Raw genomic sequence first — 23183 nt, forward strand, 5'->3', positions numbered from 1 at the left:
GATGAAATTGGGATTTCATCGTAAAACCAATTGGCAATATGGAGAGTAACCCAAGATCATATAAGCACATAGCAAACATTGTTCCTCACCGACGTGGGACAACTCTTAACACGCCCCTGCATATGTGGTGGATTTTCAAGCCTACACGTGGACAACAACTGTGTGGTGGATTTTCAAGCCTACACGTGGACAACAACTGGGTGACGTGCAGCGCGTGTGGCCGTTTAGCTTCACACGAGGACAACCCGCTCTGATACTATGATGAAATTGGAATTCCAACATAAAACCAATTAGTAATATGGGGAGTAACCCGAGACCATATAAGCACATAGCAAATCTTGTACCTCATCAATGTGGGACAACTCTCAACATTTTCAAGATTGCAAAAATCTTATTATACTTCATTGTATGTCATGTACTGAATAAATAGGACGCTGAATGTATAGCAAAAAATTTAACAATCGAGATTCACATATATAGAACACACCATTGCATTTAGAAATCTCTTCGGATTGAGCAAAACTTAAGAGAGAGATCTATCAAATAATTGAGGTGACACTTGACACATATTTGGCTGACAGGTTAACACTGATCAATACATAAAAAATTAACCAAACGGAGCATATATATATATATATATATATATATATATATTATTGTGGTAGAAAATAGAAGGTTCGCTGATGCTTACGTTTATAGTACAGAGAAAAAGGGTACCAGTGAGGAGGGGGATGTGATGGAGAAAAGCGAGGCAGTGGGGGTACATAGCAAGCAAAGGTCATAATCTCTGTAGGGTAATTTTATAAAGAGGTTTAGGGTTCCCCACCATGCATATGCAGCTCGCAGGATCTCACGAGGTGAAACTCAGATGTTCGGATTATTCACAGACACAACTACTGACATAATTCAACTACTCATTAAGCCAAAACGACGACGGTGGTGGGGAATGAGTACTATGTGGAACCAAAAATAATTAAGAAAAGTTCTTCAAAAAAAAAAAATTAAGAAAATTATAGAAGCGATACGTGGATTTTTAGGTTAAAATGATAGAATTACCTTCGAGGCACACTGGGATTCCCACACACATGCAACGGACAATAATAGCTCAATCAAGGAAGAGTCAAAGGTGATCAAAATGATATTTATTCAAATCTCTCTCATCACTTCTCATCAAATCTTATTTAAAAGGTAACTCCTAATTTTCCTATTCAATTTAGGTTTAATTGTCAAGTTAATTGCAAGATATTATTTCACATAATATCTTGCAATTACACTCACAATTTGACCATATATGGCTGGCCCATATTTTACAAACAGGGCCGGTCACTCCCCTATAGATAGCCATATTCTCCCACTAAAATTCTAAGCCATTCTCTACCCACAAATTCCTAAACACGTTCTTTTTCAAATTCTAACTTTGGCATCAGAGATTCTTCGGCCAAACCCCCCCATTCATCATGGGCGCGTGAGGCTTTTGGCCTTAATCTTAGGTGTTATTAGTCTACAAGTGCATTTTAGGTGTTATTATTCTGCGCGTCGAGTTTGGTCATAGTGACAACAATCACAACTAACATCATTCCACAATCACATCAATCAATAACCAGTGTTCTAAAAATCGGTTTAGGTGGCCGCCTAGGCATTGAGCGGTGGCCAACCGCCGGGATTAACACAAAATCGGAAGCAAAATATGGATGGGGATTAGGTGGGCGCCGAGGCGGCCTGAGCGGCCCTTAGGCGGCGACTGGGTGGCCTAGGCGGTCTAGAAATTTCAATTTTTTTTTCTATGTTAGAACTTGAGAAAGGATGAATGCTTCTGGTTTTTCTAGACTTCATGCTTCTGGTCTGTGTTCGCGAAGAGGAAGAAGATGAGAGAATTAGTTTCTCTCTCTTCTTTCCACATCCACGTGATCACTTTTAAACTATTTATTTATTTATTTTTCTGTCCATTCAAGTTTGGACAGCTAGTCTTGACTATTCTTAAAGAAAAAAGGCCGTCAGTCCATCCATAACATCAAGTGCTATTAATTTTTTTCTCATTAAAAAAACATTGATTGTCACGTTATCAGTTCATAGCATCAAGTGCTATGGATTTTTTGCACTTGTTAGATACGCATTTTATTATTCTTTTACTATCTTATTCAGAGATTTCATACAAGTATAATTTTTTGTAAGTATTAGTATACATTTATTTACAAGATATACAAGAAATTTATCTAAATCTGCCTAGGCTGCCTAGGTGCTAGGCGCCAGTCCGCCGCTCGACCAGCGCCTAGTGTTTTTTAGAACTTTGTCAATAACACATACCATACACTGAAATGCAGGGTTAGAGCGACACAGTTCGGCCAAAGCCTACATCTTTGAGGCTATCTCAAATGAATAAATCCAAGGAACCAATGAGTCAAATGATGCGATTTCGGACCACTCAATGAAATCCATCAACATCAGGTTCCGGACCACTCAACAAAACCAAGACACTAAAGGGGATTCCAGACTACTCAACGGAATCCAAACCAGGATACGATTTTGGACCACTCAACAGAATCGTGGAGTAGAAGGGATTTCGGACCTCTCAACGGAATCTCAGTGGATATGATTCCGGACCACTCAACAGAATCATGGATCACGAGGGATTTCAGACCTCTCAACGGAATCCAGACGGAGCAGGGAACCGGACCACTCAACGGAACCCCAGCGGAAATCCAGTTCCGGATCACTCAACGGAACTGAGAGGAAGTCCAAGAAATATAGCAACGCTCGAAGAAGAAGACATGAAACAAGTGCTCAAAATACAAAAACTCAACAAAACAAGAAATGGAACAAAGCACAGGGTACATAATTAGAACGACTCAACGAAACAAGAAATGAAATAATGATACGATATGTGAAACAAGTCTTGAAGCAACAAACCCCATGACAATGGGTTCATGGTCCACTACTAGCCCTCACATTTCATCACATCAGGCCAAACATACAAATCAAGCCACATTTCAAATATGCACATCAAATCACGTTTCATAAATATTTCCAATTCACAATCAAATCATATAAATCGATGGCTAAACATAAAAATAACAGTTCAATAGAAATAACATTTAATAACCAAGTATACACAATATGGCGCCACTAGTACGTTAATTGAGACACGCGTCAAACGAGAAGGACACGTCATCACGCTGAGCCCAATAAGCTCCATGGAATCTCAACAACACTCTAAGATCAACGACATGCTAGAAGAGCTTAGGCTTGTTAAGTAAAAAGTAAACTGTCAATCAAGATCAAGGGTAGGGTTCACAACCCTAGAAATCTAAACTAGAAGATCTACTTATCAGACTTCTAATTCGTAACTTGCCAAAGTCCACATTATGCTTCCAGAACAACATATTAAAACTTCATTACGATCCAACGGTCAGATCTCCGCCACGAACCCACCGGAAACCCTAGAAATGGGTGGCTTCGATTCAACTTCTCCGGTGCTCCGCCGCCTCCAAGGTTGTTTGGGCTTTATTCCTGGCCTCAAGGAAAGTCTAACGGTGGTAGAGATTGATGTGATTGCATTCAGAAATGGCCGATCGCCAACGTGGTCCGTCACATCCACCGGTGCGATTCTTCATGAGTCCAAGCCTAATTTCTTCGGATTTGGGGTGGGAATGGTAAGGAGAGGGTCGTGGAACACTTCCCAAGTGATGGCTCGGCTTAAATCACCGAAATTTGGCCCGAGGAACCAACGGGTTCCATTGTTTTCGATCAGGTCGGGTCACAAAACGAGTCAATGAGGAGGGGGTTCAGTTGTATGTTTCCTTCCCTCCCTCATTTCCCTCATTCTTCTCCCTTCCCATTAGTCCCTTCTCTTTTCCCCCATATTTCTAATTGGCTGCCCCTAATCCCTCATTTCTTTTATTTTCTTTCAATCCCAGCCATCCACGTGTAGGGATGGTAATTCTAACCGTTAGACCCAATAACCGCGGATAACCGTCCAAATGGATTGGATTTGGGTATGAAAATTTGGGTATATTTTGGGTATGGGGAAAAACTGTGAATATTATTCAATTATAGTTTTGGATATGGTTATAGGGGTCTCCAATCCGTATCTGTCCCCGAATTTGAACCGAATAATATGATATAATTATGTAATATTAAAATATTAAATAGTGTGTATATATATATATATTCATTATTCACCGAATCCATTACCTTGAAAATATAAAAATTGCATTGTGTGAGTTGCATTTTGTGGGAAAGTTTGAAATTTTTTATATGAATCAAAATATATGATAATTCAATGGTACTTATAGGAGATATCAAATATTAGCCAACATTATCAATGTTTAGCTTTAATTTTTATGCTTTACAAGATCTATTGTGACATCCCACATCACCCAGGGGAGTGATCCTTATATGTATATTCCCATCCTTACCTAGCACGAGGCCTTTAGGGAGCTCACTGGCTTTGGGTTCCATGGGAACTCCGAAATTAAGTGAGTAGCGCGTGAGAGCATTCCCAGAATGGGTGACCCATCGGGAAATTCTCGTGTGAGTTCCCAGAAGCAAAATCGTGAGGGCGTGGTCAGGGCCCAAAGCGGACAATATCGTGCTACGATGGAGTCGGGCCCGGGAAGTGGTCCCGTCCCAGGCCGGGATGTGACATTGGTATCAGAGCCTAACCCTGGTCATGTATGTGCCGACGAGAATGTCGGGCCCCTAAGGGGGGTGGATTGTGACATCCCACATCTCCCATGGGAGTGATCCTTATATGTATATTCCCATCCCTACCTAGCATGAGGCCTTTTGGGAGCTCACTGGCTTCGGGTTCCATGGGAACTTCGAAGTTAAGCGAGTAGCGCGCGAAAGCATTCCCAGGATGGGTGACCCATCAGGAAGTTCTCGTCTGAGTTCCCAGAAACAAAACCGTGAGGGCGTGGTCGGGGCCCAAAGCGGACAATATCGTGCTACGGTGGAGTTGGGCCCGGGAAGTGATCCCGTCCCGGGCCGGGATGTGACATCTATTCACTAAATTATTTTATCATCAATTATATAGTGACGAAATTAATATTTCCTAAATTATCATGCGTCAGTTGGACGAATATATTTTTTGTATTGACGAAGATGGATATAACCATTAACCGATGGAGAATCCGTTACCCGGTGGGTATGGTTATGGATAATACCCGATGGTTAATTTGTGGTTATGGGTATGGTTAATTTTCGTGGTTATAGGGATGGATATAGTATTTCCGTCCCCAAACCGAACCGTTACCATCCTTATCCACATGGTACTTCTAGATTTTCTGGAGCATTCCAGATTATGATCAAATGACCATTTTGCCCTTAATCTTGCTCATTCATATCTTATTCGTTATAACTTTGTTTCACGAACGGTTTACGCCTACGCGTTCGTGAGATCGAACTCTATTCGAAAATATAAATTGTAACCTTGAATGGTTTACGAATTTTAAATAACTAATTTCCAAACTTCAAACTTTGTAACTAGTTTAATTAAAATCTAAATTCAAATAAATTAATATAAATTCCTGAAAAATAATATAAAATCTTAATAATACAAATACCTAGATTATAACAGTGAAATCCAGGAACGAGATTTCATAGGGAGGAACTAACATAGGTAATCAAGGAGAAACCTCGACACCCTTCGTGGCTATAGTGTCATGGCCACCTTCTTCTAGCCGGTCCTATGGCTCGTCGTCTTTAACAATTTCTCGCCATTTACTCGAGAAAATAAAGATAATTTGAAGTGTACTTTTTGTAGTCAAACTTATCATACGGAAAATACATGTTTTAAAAAACATGGAGTTCTTGAATGTTTCCCGAAATTAAAGAAAAAATTGCATGCAAAGAAGCGCGCTGCCAATGAAGCAAGTGGGAGCCGTGCATTTATAGCTACTGCTGCACCTGGTAACAATGAGGCCGTGCCCACTCAAGGAGATCCGAGTCAAACTTTGTTGACTAGGACCAATCCTAGTGAATCATCATCCAATACAGGTATTATTGGACATGTTCTTTTAGCCTTAGACACTAAGCATCATACATGTTAGATTCTGGACTCTGGTGCAACCGATCATATGACATTTGATAAAAATTTATTTACATGTATGACAACAACTCATCGAAAATGTGTAGCAATGACGAATGTCACCACTGCAGGGGTTATTGGGGCCGACATTGTGGACCTCACGCCGTCCCTCTCTCTTTACCACTGCTTACTTGTTCCATCATTGTCTCATCATTTATTATCTATCCCTCAAGTTACTGAGCAATTGGATTGTGTTGTACTTATGTATCCATTACTTCAGGATATTCAGACTAAGGAGATAATTGGGCGTGTCACTAAGAGAGAGGGGTTGTATTATGTGGATGATGCCGTTCCTGGTAGAGCTAATGCAGATCGAGCATCCCGTACTAGTAATCTGCAAGAAGTTTGGTTATTGCATCGTCGGTTAGGACATGCTTCGTTTGGTTATTTAAGGCGTATGTTGCCTAGTTTATTTCATGAAATAAAAGAATTTGACTTACATTGTGAAGTATGTATTCTTGCGAAAAGACATTGTGCTTCGTTTTCTCCTAGTATGAATAACAGATTGTTTCCGTTTGATCTTGTGCATTCAAATGTCTGGGGCTCTTCGCCTGTTAGTACCGTTTTAGGGGTTAAGTTGTTTTTTATGTTTGTGGATGACTACATTCGTATAACATGGATATATGTGTTGAAAAATAAAAGTGATGTTAGTATGATTATTCGGTCTTTCTCTCAGATGGTTGCTATACAATATCCCTCCATTATTAAGGTTCTCCGCTCTGATAACAGAGGTGAATATGTTAACTTTGAGCTATCTTTCTTTCTCTGTGATCAAGGAATCCTCCATGAAACAACTTGTCCTCATACAACAAAAATGGGGTTGCTGAGAGAAAGAATCGTCATTTTTGGAAAGCGCTCGTGCATTGCCTATTGGTGTGTCCAGACCTAAGCGTCTTTGGCCTGAAGCCGTCATATATGCAGTGTATGTAATTAATCGAATGTCGTCTCGGGTTGTAGAATTCCATACCCTACTCCAAGTATTAACGAAACATGTTCTTGTTGTATCTACCAATACTCTTACTCCTCGGGTGCTGGGGTGTATTACTTATGTTCATATTCACAAGATTCATCATAGTAAACTAGATCCTTGTGCTCTTTGGTGTGTATTCGTTGGGTTTTCATCCCAACAAAAAGGTTATAAATGTTACCACCCTGAAACCTGACACATGTATATGACAATGGATGTTACTTTTTTTTTTAATCGGAATATTTTTATACTCCGGTATCATCACCTTCAGATCACAAGGGGGAGAATGCTAGTATTTGTGATCTTGATGGTGATTTTGGGTGGTTGGATGTACATGAAGACGTAATAATTGCTTCAGGGAGAGTGAACCGTGACAAACCCGTGCAAACTGGTGCAGCAGTGCCTCGGTCCATTACCGAGACTACTGCATGTCTTCGGCTGCCATCTACCAAGAGTAGTGTAGAATGTCAGCAAGGCCTTATCGAGGAAGAATGTGCTGCTGTTTAGCCAGCTTCTGCCGAAGAAGAAACAGCACCACAGTAGGTTGCTGTCGAGCCTAATACTACCAAGACTCTTGTCGAGCTTGGTTCCCCCTCTCTCTAGCTCAATAGTGTCGTCGTCTAATACGTCTTCTTTGAATATCCCTGAGGTAAGTATCATTGATGCTCATGTAACTAATGATGTTATGAGTACATATAAGTTGCCACCAAGGCAAAACCGTGGTGTACCTCCTGACATGTTTTCTCTGGAAGGAAAAGTGAAGTATCCAATAACCAATTATGTGTCATGTAAAAATCCTTCACCCGAACGTCAAGCTTGGGTGAACAATGTGGAGTCAATTCAATTACCAACTCGAATGGATGATGCTTTGAAGAATCGAAAATGGGTTAAATCAATGGATGAAGAGATGATGGCACTACAGAAAAATAATACATGGGAAGTAATGGAACTACCGAAGGAAAAAAAACCAGTTGGGTGCTCATGGGTTTTTATAGTTAAATACAAGGCTGACGGATCACTAGACAAGTACAAAGCAAGGTTGGTAGCAAAAGGATATAATCAAACGTATGGTGTTGATTATCAGGAAACTTTTTATCCGATATCTAAGATGAATACGGTATGAGTTCTTATCTCATTAGCTGCAAATTTGGATTGGTCATTGAAATAGTACGAGTTCTTTTCTTCATGGACATCTGGATGAGGAAGTCTATATGGATTTTCCTTCGGGATATAATACTGGAGTGTGCCAATTGCGAAAATCACTTTATGGGCTTAAGTAGTCACCTCGTGCATGGTTTGGGAGGTTCACTCAGGCCATGAGAAAGAATGAGTATTATCAAAGTCATTCTAATCATATGCTATTTATGAAACGGAGCAATGGTAAACTAACATCCTTAATTATTTATGTGGATGATATGATAATAACAGGTGATGATTCAGATGAGATTGTCAAACTGGAAAAAAACCTTGCTGCCAAGTTTAAGATGAAGAATTTGGGTGATTTAAAATATTTTCTTAAAGTCGAGGTTGCTAGTTCGTCCAAAAGTATTTTCTTGTCTTAACAAAAATATGTTGTAGATTTGTTAAAGGAAACAGGTATGCTTGGGTGTAAACCTGTGGATACTCCTATTGTGGAGAAACATCAACTTGAAAATTTATCCAGATCAGGAACCAGTGGATAAAGGCAGATATCAGAGATTGGTAGGGAGACTAATTTATTTAGCTCACACTCGTCCAGATATAGCCTATGCAGTGAATGTGGTGAGTCAATTTATGCACTCACCAAGTGTGGATCATATGGCTATGGTTATGCAGATTTTAGCATATTTAAAGTCTGCTCCAAGGAAGGGAATTTTGTATAAAAATCACGGTCATATAAGAATTGAGGGGTTTACTGCTACTGATTGGGCAGGTGATGTGACTGATAGGCATTCTACATTTGGATACTTTACGTTCGTTGGAGGAAATTTAGTTACTTGGAGAAGTAAGAAATAAAAGGTGGTGGTCTTCTGCGGAGGCTGAGTTTAGAGGCATGGCGCATGGAGTGTGTGAAGTCCCTTGGTTGCGTAAGTTGCTTTGGGGTCTTGGTTTCAAATAGAAGGAGGCGACGAATTTGTATTGTGACAATAAGTCGGCAAGAGAGATTAGAGAGAATTCGGTACAACATAACAGAACGAAGCATGTGGAGGTTGATCGACACTTCATTAAGGAAAAGATTGAGAAGAAGATTGTGTCAATACCGTTTATGAACTCAGAAGAGCAACTTGCAGATATTCTCACTCATGCCGTGTGTAGTAGGTTTTTTTGGTGACTCACTTATCAAGTTGGGTATGTGTGACATCTATGCTCCAACTTGAGAGGGAGTATTAGCGTGAGTAATCTTTAGGGAAATAGGAATGTAAATATTGTGTAAATATTAGAGTCCCTTGTTAGGAAGGATATCTCCTTGTGCCTTTTTTTTTTGTTTCCTTGGTGAACAAGGACTGTATATACTTATATACCAAATTATGCAATACATGAAAATTAAACCGTAAATTTCTATTATACGTGTGTTAAGAGATTCCTTCTAGATGTTCTCAACCTACAAATCTCAGAGGTTACTGTTGGAAACTTGGAGTCAAAATCATACATTATAACCAATATATATCCCCAAATTACATGCCTAAATAATTAATGAATCCTCACCACAAATTAATTTACTGAAATATCTCCTCCTGCTGGTCCACCTTTTTAATTTTCTTTGGATGAATGTGGTGGGGGTGCATCTTAATTGACTGCTAACCAATAATTTTTTTGTATATTATATATGACAAAATTCACAATTGACAATTCAAAAGCAGAAAGTTTATATATATCCTTATCCAAAGATTTCCAATAATGCACTCAAATTTTCATAGTCTTGTTGTAGAAATAATACTTCTCATAGATCCAAATCTTGACATAACTACTTATTCACGCAAGGAAAAAGACTTAACTCTATACATGTGAAGGAGCAAGAAAGTTTTCTCTTCTCACTGAGAGAGACGCAATCTTGGAGGAAAACTCTCGTAATTTAAGATGCAAACCCAAAGTTGTGCGTAGCATCTTTCAGTAGTAGTGTATGATAACTTTTAGTTGTTGAATTTCTGTTCGGGGGTGTTCGCCGGGACCTGACGATGCGAATGAACTCACATTAGTTATCTGGAAAGGAATGTACGTGGTTTCTGCAAATGCAAAAGACTACAGAATAATCTATGAAGTTATAAATGTTCAGTAATTTACTTTTAGTAGCAACCTCTTCATTGAATTTACTTTCTTAATTATAATTTGACCCCATTTTGAAAACATTTGAAAGGATTTATAAACCGCAATATACAGCAGAAACTCGTTAGTTGTACTCACCCCAACGGATGTCACAAAATTGCATACCGCACATTTGACAGATCTTGCTCCATATTGATACATTAACAGCATCCTGCAGTTTCCACAATTCACATGTGCAACCTGATTTGCTGTCACAAATGCACATTTGATTCTTATGTCCATTTGACTGATTAAGAGAAAGGAAAAAAACATTGTATCTCTCAGTGATTCAATTTATACCTTCTAAGGCTAGATTGACAGTGTGACAGCAAGAACATTGTACACTCGTTGCTCCACGGATATACATGAGTAGGGTGTGGCATCCTCCGCAGACTAGCTGTGCCATTTCTGTGCCTGCTCAGAGTGACACATGAATTTTATTACATTTAGGCTTTGCTAAATTTATGGTCGAAATTACATCAAATTTATTTCAAGAACGAAAATGAATACATACCAGGAGGCGGCACAGCAGTCACGGCATTGCAAACAGCACAGCATACAGAGGTGGCTCCAACAGGATAGAGTAAAAGGTTGCGGCATCCAGAGCACACAAGCTGGCTCTGTGCACCTGAAGAACAATAAAGTTTGTTTTCATAGATAAATGAATCATTAATTGACATGGATTGGTCGGTTGTAAAATTGATGAGCATGTAAAGTATTGATGCAGTGCAGACCCGAAAATTCACTAGTGATATATGACTTAAGCAACAGTCCTAGCCGAATATTTGTTCAAAAAAAAAACTTTCTCCGAGAACTGAAGACGAAGAAAGCTTAACACAAGCGACATAAGCAACAATCCTAACCCAATAAACGGAAAATCAAAAGCAAAATTGTGTGACATTTGGTTTGTTACACCAATTTTGTGCAATGTCGAGAATTTTAAGCCGATCCATCATTTTTCTCAGCAGGAAAATAGACAGAAAATTCACATTTTTGTTTTTTATAAGCCAAACAAATGAAATAAATTTGACAGATGGTGAGTATTTTGCTAGATACCATTTGCAGGTGGTGATGTGTATGGTGGTGGTGGTGCTGGAGGAGGAGTTGGATATGGGGCAAGTGGAACTGGCATTATCAAATCAAATCTCTTCTGTAAAACTCCTTTTATTATTTATCCTTCTCTTTCTACTTCTTAGCTTCTAAAAGCCAACTGCCTCCGATTCAGGGGACATCACATTCTTCTTACCATTCCTGGAAACAGGGACAACAAATCAAATACCACTTGAAGTAAAATAAACACAAAATTAACCTTATTTTTTGTATATATAACATATAAACAGGATTATATATACAATTCATAATTTCATAGACAATTGGAGGAGCAGTTGAAGAGGAAAATCTCGAGAGATGCATTGTCTAATTGCAAATAGTTAAACTAAATACAGATTTATTGAAAGCTGTACAGTATACCTGGAGTTAAATGAAGATGCCCAGAAAGAGAAAGAAAAGCACAAGAAAGGGTATGCAATGGATTTCAGTTGAAGAGCCTTAATTGGGGCAAGCAGCAAACACACACCTTTATTTATTTGCCACTTGCTTATCAAGCGGGGGAGAGAGAGAGAGAGAGAGAGAGGTGTTAAAACAAGAAAAAACCATACGACTGAATTTACGTGGCTAAATTTTCACAGTAAAAATCTAACTGTTCAAACATCAATACATCTTAACAAAAAGAAAACATGGATGCATCCTATACACCATGCACTATATATAAAATAATAATAATAATTAAAAAATTAAAAAAAAAAACCCTAACAGGCTAAAACAAGATTTCCTACCTACCTGTTTTCCCCACACTGATCAGTTCATTTAATTTCTTAAGCTGCAATGAGACTTTCATGGTCCTTTTTACCTAAAGATAGATAGATGGGGGGTGATTAAGATCAACTCTGTGAGGCACACTGCTGGACCCACACAGCTCCCCCACCCCCTCTCTCTCTCTCTCTCTCTCTCTCTCTCTCTCTCTCTCTCTCTCTCTCTCTCTCGTCTCTACTGGTGGCTGTGCAATACATGCACGTGAGTGAAACAAGCAGCCACACGCTCTCCTTTGGGAAGGAGCATTGGACGGCCTGCAGTGAACCACGCGAGTCGAAGGAATGATCGGGGCCTTATGTGAAAAGGCTATCGATCGACCATGAAATGAAATGCAAAGTACTTTTACAAATTAGGTGGTGGTCCTGCATCTTTTTGCATTATTATTATGATCTTTTGGATATTCGTATATAGTTGAGGGAGACGAGTTGAGTGTAAAAGTTCGATCGCTATCTCATCTGTACTCAGATCTCTGCTGCTACATAAAATTCAGTATAAACAAGCAGTCCACACACATACATGCGAGACTTGCATTTACCATCCTTTTCATTGTCTTGACGGTGCAGCATTTTTTTATTTTTGATTGTTGGAAACGTAACAGGTGCTACTGGCCTCTTGTATGCATTCTGCTGGTGAGCTTGTAATCATCATTTCAACACAGTGATTGGCTAGTATAGACTGTATAGTGCTATCGAGTACAAATCTACAGAATATAATTAGTACATTGTTGCCTCGTTTGTTAGAGAGGAATTGCTTGAAGATGATATTCACTATATTAAAGACATTTTGAAAGAAAAAAAAAAAGAATGACAATTTCCTTATTTTTTTTCCAAATTGAAGGTTAGTCATTAGGAATAGTAGTACCCTACAAACTTAGACAAATCATGGAAGTTTTTATCCAATCTTTTCTTCAAAATGTCTTAATATCCGATCCCATCTTCTCTAACAAAGGAGGTCTTTCAGTATTAACAAATGCAGACACAATATGTATCTAACAAATATCGACAATGCATCAAGTTCTTTGGATTGGTACCCCATATTTACTAAGCACAGTTATTCCATTTTTTTTAAAGGTGCTACGTAGCTACTACATAAACACACACACACACACACACACATAGATATATATATATATATATATGATAATGCTAGGGAGATCAAAATTTTTAAACCAAATGATGTGTCACCAATAAGAAACAAATATGTTAATCGACACTTAATTAATAATCCAATTATATACAACCACATCATTTGGTTTGTAAATTTGATTTAAAATATTTGATCTCCCTAACATTACCCATATATATATATGTATGTATGTATGTATTGGGTCGTTTTTTATTCAGTTCATGTATGACCAAGGAAGGCTGCTTTTTCTTTGGTTAGAACTGATCAGGATCGAAGGACCTAATGTATACTTCCCTGTTCTTGAACATGCATGCAAATAAACCTAGTGAGTCATGAACAAAGAAATACTATCCTATGTTAAGAACCACTAGCAATCGAGAAATACATATCATAGTGGAAATAAGTGTAAAAGTTAGAGGAGGAAGAAACAAAATGAGCAGTAAATCAAAGAAGAGGCCTTAAAGTATGGGCTTGTAATAAATTGAAGTTTTTAGGCAAAACTACAAAAAACCAGTTGCCCATAGATAAGTTTGGAAAAGGAGAAAGGGACCACCATGGTTGTACTTCTGTTGGCTGTTCTCCACACTCTAAATTGATCCTGAGTGGATATTCCTACCATTAGTATTCTGGACATGTCCTTCAATAATTCAAATTTGGTGCTGTATCATATCACAAATTTAAATTTGATTTTGCTCCTCGTCATCATCGCCAGCCTGCGAAGCAGCAAAATCAAATTTGTGACATGATGCGGCGTCAAATTTGAATTCGTATATGGTAAGAACATCCATTAAGATTTTGTTTTAATTATTAGAGTGTCGTTTCTGTACAACAACAATAACCATTTGTACGCAGAAACTAAACTTGTGAGCCAAATTAACAAGAAACTGAACTTCTGAAAAGAAAATTCTCCAATTTCTTATTAATTTTGAATTAGTGTAAACGTTGAGAGTGGATGGAATGGATATGTTAGAATTCCTTTGTCTCACATCGGCTAGAAGGCTTGAGAACAAGCCCTTTAAATAGAATTACCCCACTCTAACTAACATGAGGTCTTTTAGATTAAAACCCCACACCTGACGGATTGAGCAGATAGTTAAGTGGGGACAATATCGGAGTTGTTGGAGTGGGCCCTCGGCCCGTCTACCTGAAATTTAACATGGTACCCGAGCCAAGGGACGGGCTTGTACATCCACTTGAATGGGTGGGTCCCCTTTGACCCCGCGTGAACGGGTGAGCCCCGACTTGGCTCCACGTAGACCAAGAGATGCACGTGAATGGGTGGGTCCTCATTGGCCCCGCGCGAACGGGTGAGCCCCGGCTTTGGTTACTGATGTGTGGAACTTCACGTGTGACCCATAAAATTGGGTCTCACGTGCAGGGAAGTGTTTGAATTCCTCTATCCCACATCGGCCAGAAAGCTTGAGAACAAGCCCTTTAAATAGAATTACCCCAATCTAACTAACACCGAGGCCTTTTGCAATAAACCCTACACCTGACGGATGGGCATATGGCCAAGTGGGGACAGTATCAGTGTTGTTGGAGTGGGCCCATGGCCTATCTACCTGAAATTTAACATGGTATCAGAGCCAGGGAACGGGCCTGTACTGCCACATGAACAGGTGGGTCCCTTTTGACCCCGTGCAAATGGGTGAGCCTTGACTTGGCTCCACGTAGACCAAGTGATGCTGCGCGAATGGGTGGCTCCCCATTGGCCCTGCGCGAATGGGTGAGCCCCGGCTTGGCTCCACGTGGTTGCTGATGTTTGGAACTCCACGTGTGACCCATAAAATGGGGTCTTACGTGCGGATGAGCGTTAGAAATCCTCTGTCCCACATGAGAACAAGCAATTTAAATAAAATTACCCTACTCTAACTATCACCGAGGCCTTTACCCCACACCTGATGGATTGAGCAGGTGGTTAAGTGAGGACAATATCGGTGTTGTTGGGGTGGGCCCTCAACTTGTCTACCTGAAATTTAACATGGTATCAGAGCCAGGGGATGGGCCCGTACTACCATGTGAATGGGTGGGTCCCTATTGGCCTCACGCGAACAGGTGAGCCCCAGCTTGGCTCCACGTGGTTGCCGATGTGTCGAACTTCACGTGTGACCCATAAAAATAAGGTCTCACGTGTAGGTGACTTTTAGAATTCCTCTGTCTCACATCGGCCAGAAGGCTTGAGAACAAGCCCTTTAAATAAAATTACCCCACTCTAACTAACACCGAGGCCTTTTGTATTAAAACTCCACACCAGACGGATTGAGCAGGTGGCCAAGTGGGGACAATATCGGTGTTGTTAAAGTGCATGCACCTTTCATGAGAAAAACATAGAGTTTGAGGTGCATTTTGTTCAAATCCAAAGAGCGTCCACACCACCATGCAATTCTTAAGGGCCTCAAATGTCGACAGTGTCGTAGCTTCGGCCTCATCCCAAATGAACCAAATGTTCTTTGTTTTTTTTTTTTTGCGAACAAGATAATATATTTTCCAGGCAAAGATGCCAAAGAAACAAAGAAGCCTACCCGAGGCAAAAGTAAATAACAGAAACTAGAGAAAAGTAGTACAAGGAGGCACAAACAACACCGCATCTAATGCTAAAAGTGTCACTTCTCGTATTACCATGAAGAGATTAAGGGGGACAAGGAAGACCATAATTACACAGAATATGCATAATGGAGCATGGGGGTATGTTGACCCAAATATTATCACATACCTCCCTACTTTGATGCGACGCCAAAAGATCTGCAGCCATATTGGCCGATCTTGAAACCCAAGACCAGCGGCTGTCATTAAAAGCCTCCTTCATTCCTTTGCTCCGCGCTAGAATTGGGAATGCTTCCTAACTGCCCATCGTAGTCAAATCTCGAAGACAGGCAATAGATTCCAGAGAGTTAGATTCCATGATGACATAATTCCATCCTATATTTCTTCCTAACTCACACCCATGCAACACAACCAATATTTCCGCTACAGCCGCAATAGAGGCCGTCACCTTATATCTGACCGTTGCCACAAACCTGCCCACTTCATCCCAAGCCACCATACCCATAAAATCTGAACCCCAACCCCTTAACCAATTGGCATCCACATTAATTTTAATGAATCCCGTAAAAGGTAAAGACCAATAGACATTAAAAACCAATCATGGGACAGAGATCGGCAGGCTAATGGCCGGGGCCTGATTACTTTCTTTGCAGGCAGCCACCGAATGGGTGATAACTGTAATAATTTGCCGTGGAAAGATGGATTATTGATTGAAGAGGAAGTTGCATCTTGCCTTCCATATATGCCAACAAGTGATAACAACATATGAAAATAAGCTGCTCCTAGCACTCGTCTGTCCATTTATCGAATCAAAAATAACACCCAACCAATTCGCCCAAGATGTAACCTCTCCCCTGCGTAAACCTCTTGTCAACATTCCCCCGTGCCACACCTCCTCCACCCATGGGCAGTGAAGAAAAATATGTACCATTGATTCTTCCTTCGAGTTGCAAAGAAGGCAGATTGGTGAAGGCGAAGATCGGCGCTTAAACAAATTAGCCTTCGTTGCCATTGCCTCATGTAAGGTCTTCCACATAAAGCATCTTATTTTTGGCAGTACCTCAAGCTTCCATACACACTTCCATAAATGTTTTAGGATGAAGGCAGACCTATGAGGGATACCATTTCTTTGTTGCCGATTCCTGGTCAGAGCCCAATGATATCCATACTTGATTGAATGGATTCCCTTTTTCACGAAAGGCCACACCAATCTGTCATTCAACGACGGGTCACCCATATGTGTCTTAACAATCGCCTTAAGCTCATCCTCCACCACAAAAGGTTTAAAGAAATCAATATGCCAACCCCCATTTTTATTGCATAACAAAGAATTGACCCTAAGGTTTAAAAGGACTGACACCATGCCCAAGGGAGATGGACATCCCAAGGGAATAGATGGCAGCCATCTATCCACCCAAACCTGAACATCATTTCCATTCATTATTTGCTAGTGTGCACCTCCACAAAGAATTTCTCTACCAATAAAGAGGCTTGACCATGCCTAAAAAGCTCTTACACCCCACTTTGCATCGAAGAAAAAGCAGTTGGGGAAGTATCAAGCTTTAAGAACCGACACCCACAATGAATTTGGCTCCATTAACAACCTCCAACACTGTTTCGCCAATAGGGCGTCATTGAACTCCGCAAAGCACCTTAAACCTAACCCGTCTTTTTTTTTCGATCGCCCCAATTGCTCCCTTAAGACCCAATGAATCCGGTTCTTCCCTTCCTTTTGTCCCCACTAAAACTTAGAGATCATTGCATTCAAATCATTGTAAAATGTCGTAGGAAACTTGAAAAGGTTCATGGGATACGCCGGACTTGCTTGAACCACCACCTTAATTAAAACTTCACGCCCCACTTGTGAGAGAGATGAGCGCTTCCAAATGTTCTTTTGCTCCTAAACAAAACACACACAGCTACTCATTTTTCTTTCTTCTACATTTTTTTATTTTAAAAAACTTTATTGGCATTCTCCTTGTTGGGGGTCGACACTACCACGAAACCATTTATTAGTGTTGTTGTGATAACAGACAAGAAACGTATATTACTGTTGGATATTAAGCAAAATTCGACAGAAAATGGATGCAATGGTAGATATAATAAATGAAAGAATTGCCAGCGTTAGGAAATGAATTTTCCGATAGAAGATATGTCACATCCCGGCCCGGGGCGGACCACTTCCCGGGCCCGCTTCACCACTGTAGCACGATATTGTCCGCTTTGGGCTTACCATTCCCTCACGGTTTTATTTTTGGGAACTCACGAGCAACTTCCCAGTGGGTCACCCATCATGGGATTGCTCTAGCCCCTTCTCGCTTAACTTCGAAGTTCCTACGGAACCCGAAGCCAGTGAGCTCCCAAAAGGCCTCGTGCTAGGTAAGGATGAGAATATACATTTAAGAATCACTCCCCTGGGCGATGTGGGATGTCACAATCCACCCCCCTTAGGGGCCCGACGTCCTCGTCGGCACACCACGGCCAGGGTTAGGCTCTGATACCAAATTGTCACATCCCGGCCCGGGGCAGATCACTTCCCGGGCCCGCTCCACCACTGTAGCACGATATTGTCCGCTTTGGGCTTACCATTCCCTCACGGTTTTATTTTTGGGAACTCACGAGCAACTTCCCAGTGGGTCACTCATCATGGGATTGCTCTAGCCCCTTCTCGCTTAACTTCGAAGTTCCTACGGAACCCGAAGCCAGTGAGCTCCCAAAAGGCCTTGTGCTAGGTAAGGATGAGAATATACATTTAAGAATCACTCCCCTGGGCGATGTGGGATGTCACAAGATACTCTAAAACCGACAGAAATTGTGTTGGATATAACTGACAAAGAATCTCTGTTGGATAAAACCAACAGAACTTGTGTCGAATATAACCGACAAAGAGTTTATTAATAATGATTAATAAGAGCATCCAACAGAAAATATATTAATAATAAAAAAAAATATAAACCACTTTCTGAATCATTTCTTTCCCTTTCAAATGTATTAATTTCTGCATAACAATAAAGAACCAAGCCATTACTACTGCTTAGAGAAGACACAAAATTCCTAGTTTTTTTCACTATGCTCAGAGAAGACAACAGTATGAGATTTACTACATAATGATTTATCAATACAAATCTACAAAAAAGATTATGGCAGCAACTGCATGTACCTCAGAGACACATATTATGATTTTCACATAAACATTCATGGTGTTAATTCCTCTTGTCAACAGAACATATCCGATTCTGAAAAGTTGGTTAAGACTGGAAGTTTCTTGCATATTAAGTGCTTGCGCCTCTGCAACAGCAACAAAACCAAAATGGTATCCGTCTTTACAATATCGTATCCTGATTTTGTATACATGTTGAATGGAGTTGTATCAATCATCCTGCAATGCAAGTACCCCTTTCTTGAGGAACTCATCTGCGAGATTAGTTCCTCTCTTGCCTTCAAAAGATGCCATCCAATGCCCCTCTTGAAAATTTACGAAGTCATAATTTTAAATAAAGTCTCATTTGAGACACAGTGAACTAAAGCTTTATCTTTTCAAATCTGGTGTTATAAGTGGGTATGTGACATCCCACATCGCCAAGGGGAGTGATCCTTATATGTATATTCCCATCCCTACCTAGCACGAGGCCTTTTGGGAGCTCACTGGCTTCGGGTTCCGTAGGAACTCCGAAGTTAAGCGAGAAGAGGGCTAGAGCAATCCCATGATGGGTGACCCACTGGGAAGTTGCTCGTGAGTTCCCAAAAACAAAACCGTGAGGGAATGGTAAGCCCAAAGCGGACAATATCGTGCTACAGTGGTGGAGCGGGCCCGGGAAGTGATCTGCCCCGGGCCGGGATGTGACAATTTGGTATCAGAGCCTAACCCTGGCCGTGGTGTGCCGACGAGGACGTCGAGCCCTTAAGGGGGTGGATTGTGACATCCCACATCACCCAGGGGAGTGATCCTTATATGTATATTCCTATCCCTACCTAGCACGAGGCCTTTTGGGAGCTCACTTGCTTCGGGTTCCGTAGGAACTCCGAAGTTAAGCGAGAAGAGGGCTAGAGCAATCCCATGATGGGTGACCCACTGGGAAGTTGCTCGTGAGTTCCCAAAAACAAAACCGTGAGGGAATGGTAAGCCCAAAGCGGACAATATCGTGCTACAGTGGTGGAGCGGGCCCGGGAAGTGATCCGCCCCGGGCCGGGATGTGACAGGGTAGTTTTGTTATCATTCAGTTCAAAAAACAATACAATTACGAAAACCAAACGCTTTCAATCTGCAAATTACGAGAAGAATACAATGCAATGCAATTATGCCGAGCACATAACATGCCCAAGAAACAACATTTGATAAAGTAAACTTCAATTAGGGAAGCAAAACAAACCTCCGAATCAATTTTTTCACCACAATGTTACTAATATAAGGCGAATTCTTGGGAGAAGTTGGTGTAGGAGGAGAGGCAACGACACCCTTTTTGTTAAAGCAAACTTCCACAGTCCCCGCTAAAAGCTCAACTTCATCTTCTTCTTCTACTTCTTCCAGTCCTTCTTCTTCTTCTTCTTTGCCCTCTTCTTTTCTTCTTTTGTAAAACGCGATGAGCGTGGCGGTGTTGGGAAGAAGCTCCATTTTTTCAAACAAGTACTGCTTGACCAAGTAGCCTAGCACAGACACATACCTAGAAGGCAAAAACATCAACTCCGCGAACGACTCTGCGAGTAGCCAAGCCATTACTGCTGCTTAGAGATAAAAGGGTTTTATTTTGGAAAATTGTCATTATTGTCGATTAAAACCGACATAAATGTTTTTTTAAAATAAAAGCCGACATAAATTTTTTGTTATTATCGATTATAACCGACAGAAACAAAATGGAAAATCCCCCCAAAATTCCCTCCGAAAATTTTAAATCCCTTGCCCCCGCTCCCCCCAAAAAAAATTTTGTTACGAATTTAAAAAATAAAATAATAATTGTTTGGTTTAATAAATAAATAAATAATATGTATTTAAATAGAATACATTTTTAAAAATTAAATAAATAATTGTTTGGTTTAATAGATAATTTTTACACTTTTGGTTTAATAGATAATAACCCATGTAAAATATGCGATAAAGAAACAAAAAGAGAATTGTACAATGAAAATGTCATCGCACAAACTAAATATTATCTAATTAATACTTGAAAAACATAAATAAAAATTTAGCACAAATTACTTTTCCCACTTCAAAATTTAGGCAAATTTAACAGAGATATATGCATTCTACGAAACTAGTTTCCATGATCTAATCGTCAAACTTGCTTGTAGATACTATAAGATCGCATATGTAAAAAATCGCGAAAAAAAAAAAATTAAGAGATTAGGTAACGGAACAAAAGTTTTCGACAATTATAAACAAAACATCACAATTTAACGGTTATTTTAGCTCTGGTTTTGATGATTTTTTTACAGCTACACTCCTCTACCCTATAAGAATGCAATGAAAGAATTCGATCTTCAATTTAAAATATTTACAGTAGTGGATACCACAAAATCTTATTTTATACTTAATGGAAGTATAATATTAACTCTAAGTGTTTGTTTAATCTACCGTTTTGACGCGATATGCAATCTACGAAACATTTTTCAACGATTCAACCGTGAAACTTATTTGTACACACTCCGAGAAAGCATATGTAAAAAATCATAAAAAACAAATATTCAAAGATTACGTAACAAAATAAAAGTTTTCGACGGTTATAAACAAAAAATCACAATTTAACGGTTATTTTAGCTTTGGTTTTAATGATTTTTTACAGTTACACTTCTCAACCCTATAAGAATGCAATGACTAAATTTGATCTTCAATTTAAAATATTTACATTAATGGATACCACAAAATCATATTTTATATTTAATAGAAGTATAACATTAACTCTTAAGTGTTTAATTAATCTACCGTTTTGACGCGACACACATTCTACAATTTTTTTTTTTCAAAGATCTAACCGTCAAACTTGTTTGTACACACTCCGAGATCACTTACGTAAAAAATCACAAAAAACAAACATTTAGAGATTAGGTAACAAAACAAAAGTTTTCGACGGTTATAAACGAAAAATCACAGTTCAACAGTTATTTTAACTCCGATTTTGATGATTTTTTTGTAGTTACACTCCTCGATCCTATAAGAATGAATTCGACATTCAATTTAAAATATTTACACTAGTGGATACCACAAAATATTATTTTATACTTGATGGGGAAGTATAACATTAACTCTAAATGTTGGTTTAATCTACTGTTTTGATGCGATACGCAGTCTACGAAACGTTTTTCAGTGATCCAACCGTCAAACTTATTTGTACACACTCCAAGATCGCATATGTAAAAAATTGCAAAATACAAATATTTAGAGGTCAGGTAACGGAACAAAAGTTTTCGATGGTTATAAACAAAAAATCACAATTTAACTGTTATTTTAGCTCCTATTTTGATGATTTTTTGCAGCTACACTCCTCGATCCTATAAGAATGCAATGAATAAATTCGATCTTCAATTTAAAATATTTAAACTAGTGGATAAATCTTATTTTATACTTAATGGAAGTATAACATTAACTCTTAAGTGTTTGTTAAATATATCAATTTGATAGGATATGCATTATACGAAACTAGTTTCAACGATCCAACCGTCAAATATGTTTGAATATACTCCGAGATAACATGTGTAAAAAATCGCAAAAAAAAAAAACATTCAAAGATTATTCTGGCAGCCGTCCAAAATTTTGTTTTGTTCGTGTCGGTTATATTTGACAAGGCCATGAGTGAAAAAAAAAGGGTAAATTACATTTTCATACCTCAGGTTTGGGGTCTATTTCAATTCCTTATAATATCTTCAAAACATTTCACTTTCATACCTTAAGTACTATTTTATTTCAAAATAATACCTTCATTACATTTTTCATCCATTGATCCGTTAAATGCTGACGTGGCTGCCACATAATTGGCACGTGGCTGCCAAATGTTTGCCACGTGACAAAAAAATAATTTTTTAATTTGTTTTTAAACATGAATTTAAAAAAAAAAAAAAAAAAAAAAAAAAAAAAAAAAAAAACTTGAAAACGCAGATACCCACCCCCACCCCCGCAACCCCTCTTCTCCCTCCCAAGCATCCCAACCACCACTCTTTCCTCCACTCTCTTCACCTCCCCTCCCATCCAAAAACCCATCCCATCCCATCCCACCCAAAACCTGAATTTTCTCACCTAAAAAATAAAAATTGAAACACACAGCGACCCACAGTTTGCAAGAAAAAGAAGAGGAAGAGGGAGGAAGAAAGAATATT

The 23183-nt window shown here is 39.3% G+C and overlaps 2 protein-coding genes across 3 annotated transcripts; both read right to left on the bottom strand.

Annotated features, from left to right (window-relative positions):
* Positions 1-9825: 9825 nt before the first annotated feature.
* Positions 9826-11962, bottom strand: LOC125478428 (protein LOL1-like). Of its 2 annotated transcripts, XM_048586589.1 has the most exons (6): positions 11808-11962; positions 11394-11588; positions 10852-10965; positions 10638-10751; positions 10437-10546; positions 9826-10204 (listed from the first exon to the last, which is right to left on the bottom strand). In XM_048586589.1, exons 2-6 carry the CDS (start codon positions 11467-11469, stop codon positions 10166-10168), a joined length of 453 nt encoding a protein of 150 aa, XP_048442546.1. In that variant the 5' UTR covers positions 11470-11588; positions 11808-11962; the 3' UTR covers positions 9826-10165. The 2 variants fall into 2 exon arrangements, with proteins under 2 accessions (XP_048442546.1, XP_048442545.1); XM_048586588.1 differs by lacking the exons at positions 11394-11588; positions 11808-11962 and having other exon boundaries at positions 10852-11310.
* Positions 11963-19094: 7132 nt separating this feature from the next.
* LOC125478427 lies at positions 19095-20592 on the bottom strand. The gene is made up of 2 exons (XM_048586587.1): positions 20245-20592; positions 19095-19343 (listed from the first exon to the last, which is right to left on the bottom strand). Exons 1-2 carry the CDS (start codon positions 20590-20592, stop codon positions 19095-19097), a joined length of 597 nt encoding a protein of 198 aa, XP_048442544.1.
* Positions 20593-23183: the final 2591 nt, after the last annotated feature.

This window comes from the organism of the source record quoted next, unplaced genomic scaffold (genome assembly GCF_019419815.1).
Source record: "Pyrus x bretschneideri cultivar Hongxiangsu unplaced genomic scaffold, Pyrus_bretschneideri_v1 Contig244, whole genome shotgun sequence".
In the NCBI taxonomy this organism is placed as follows: Eukaryota; Viridiplantae; Streptophyta; class Magnoliopsida; order Rosales; family Rosaceae; genus Pyrus; species Pyrus x bretschneideri.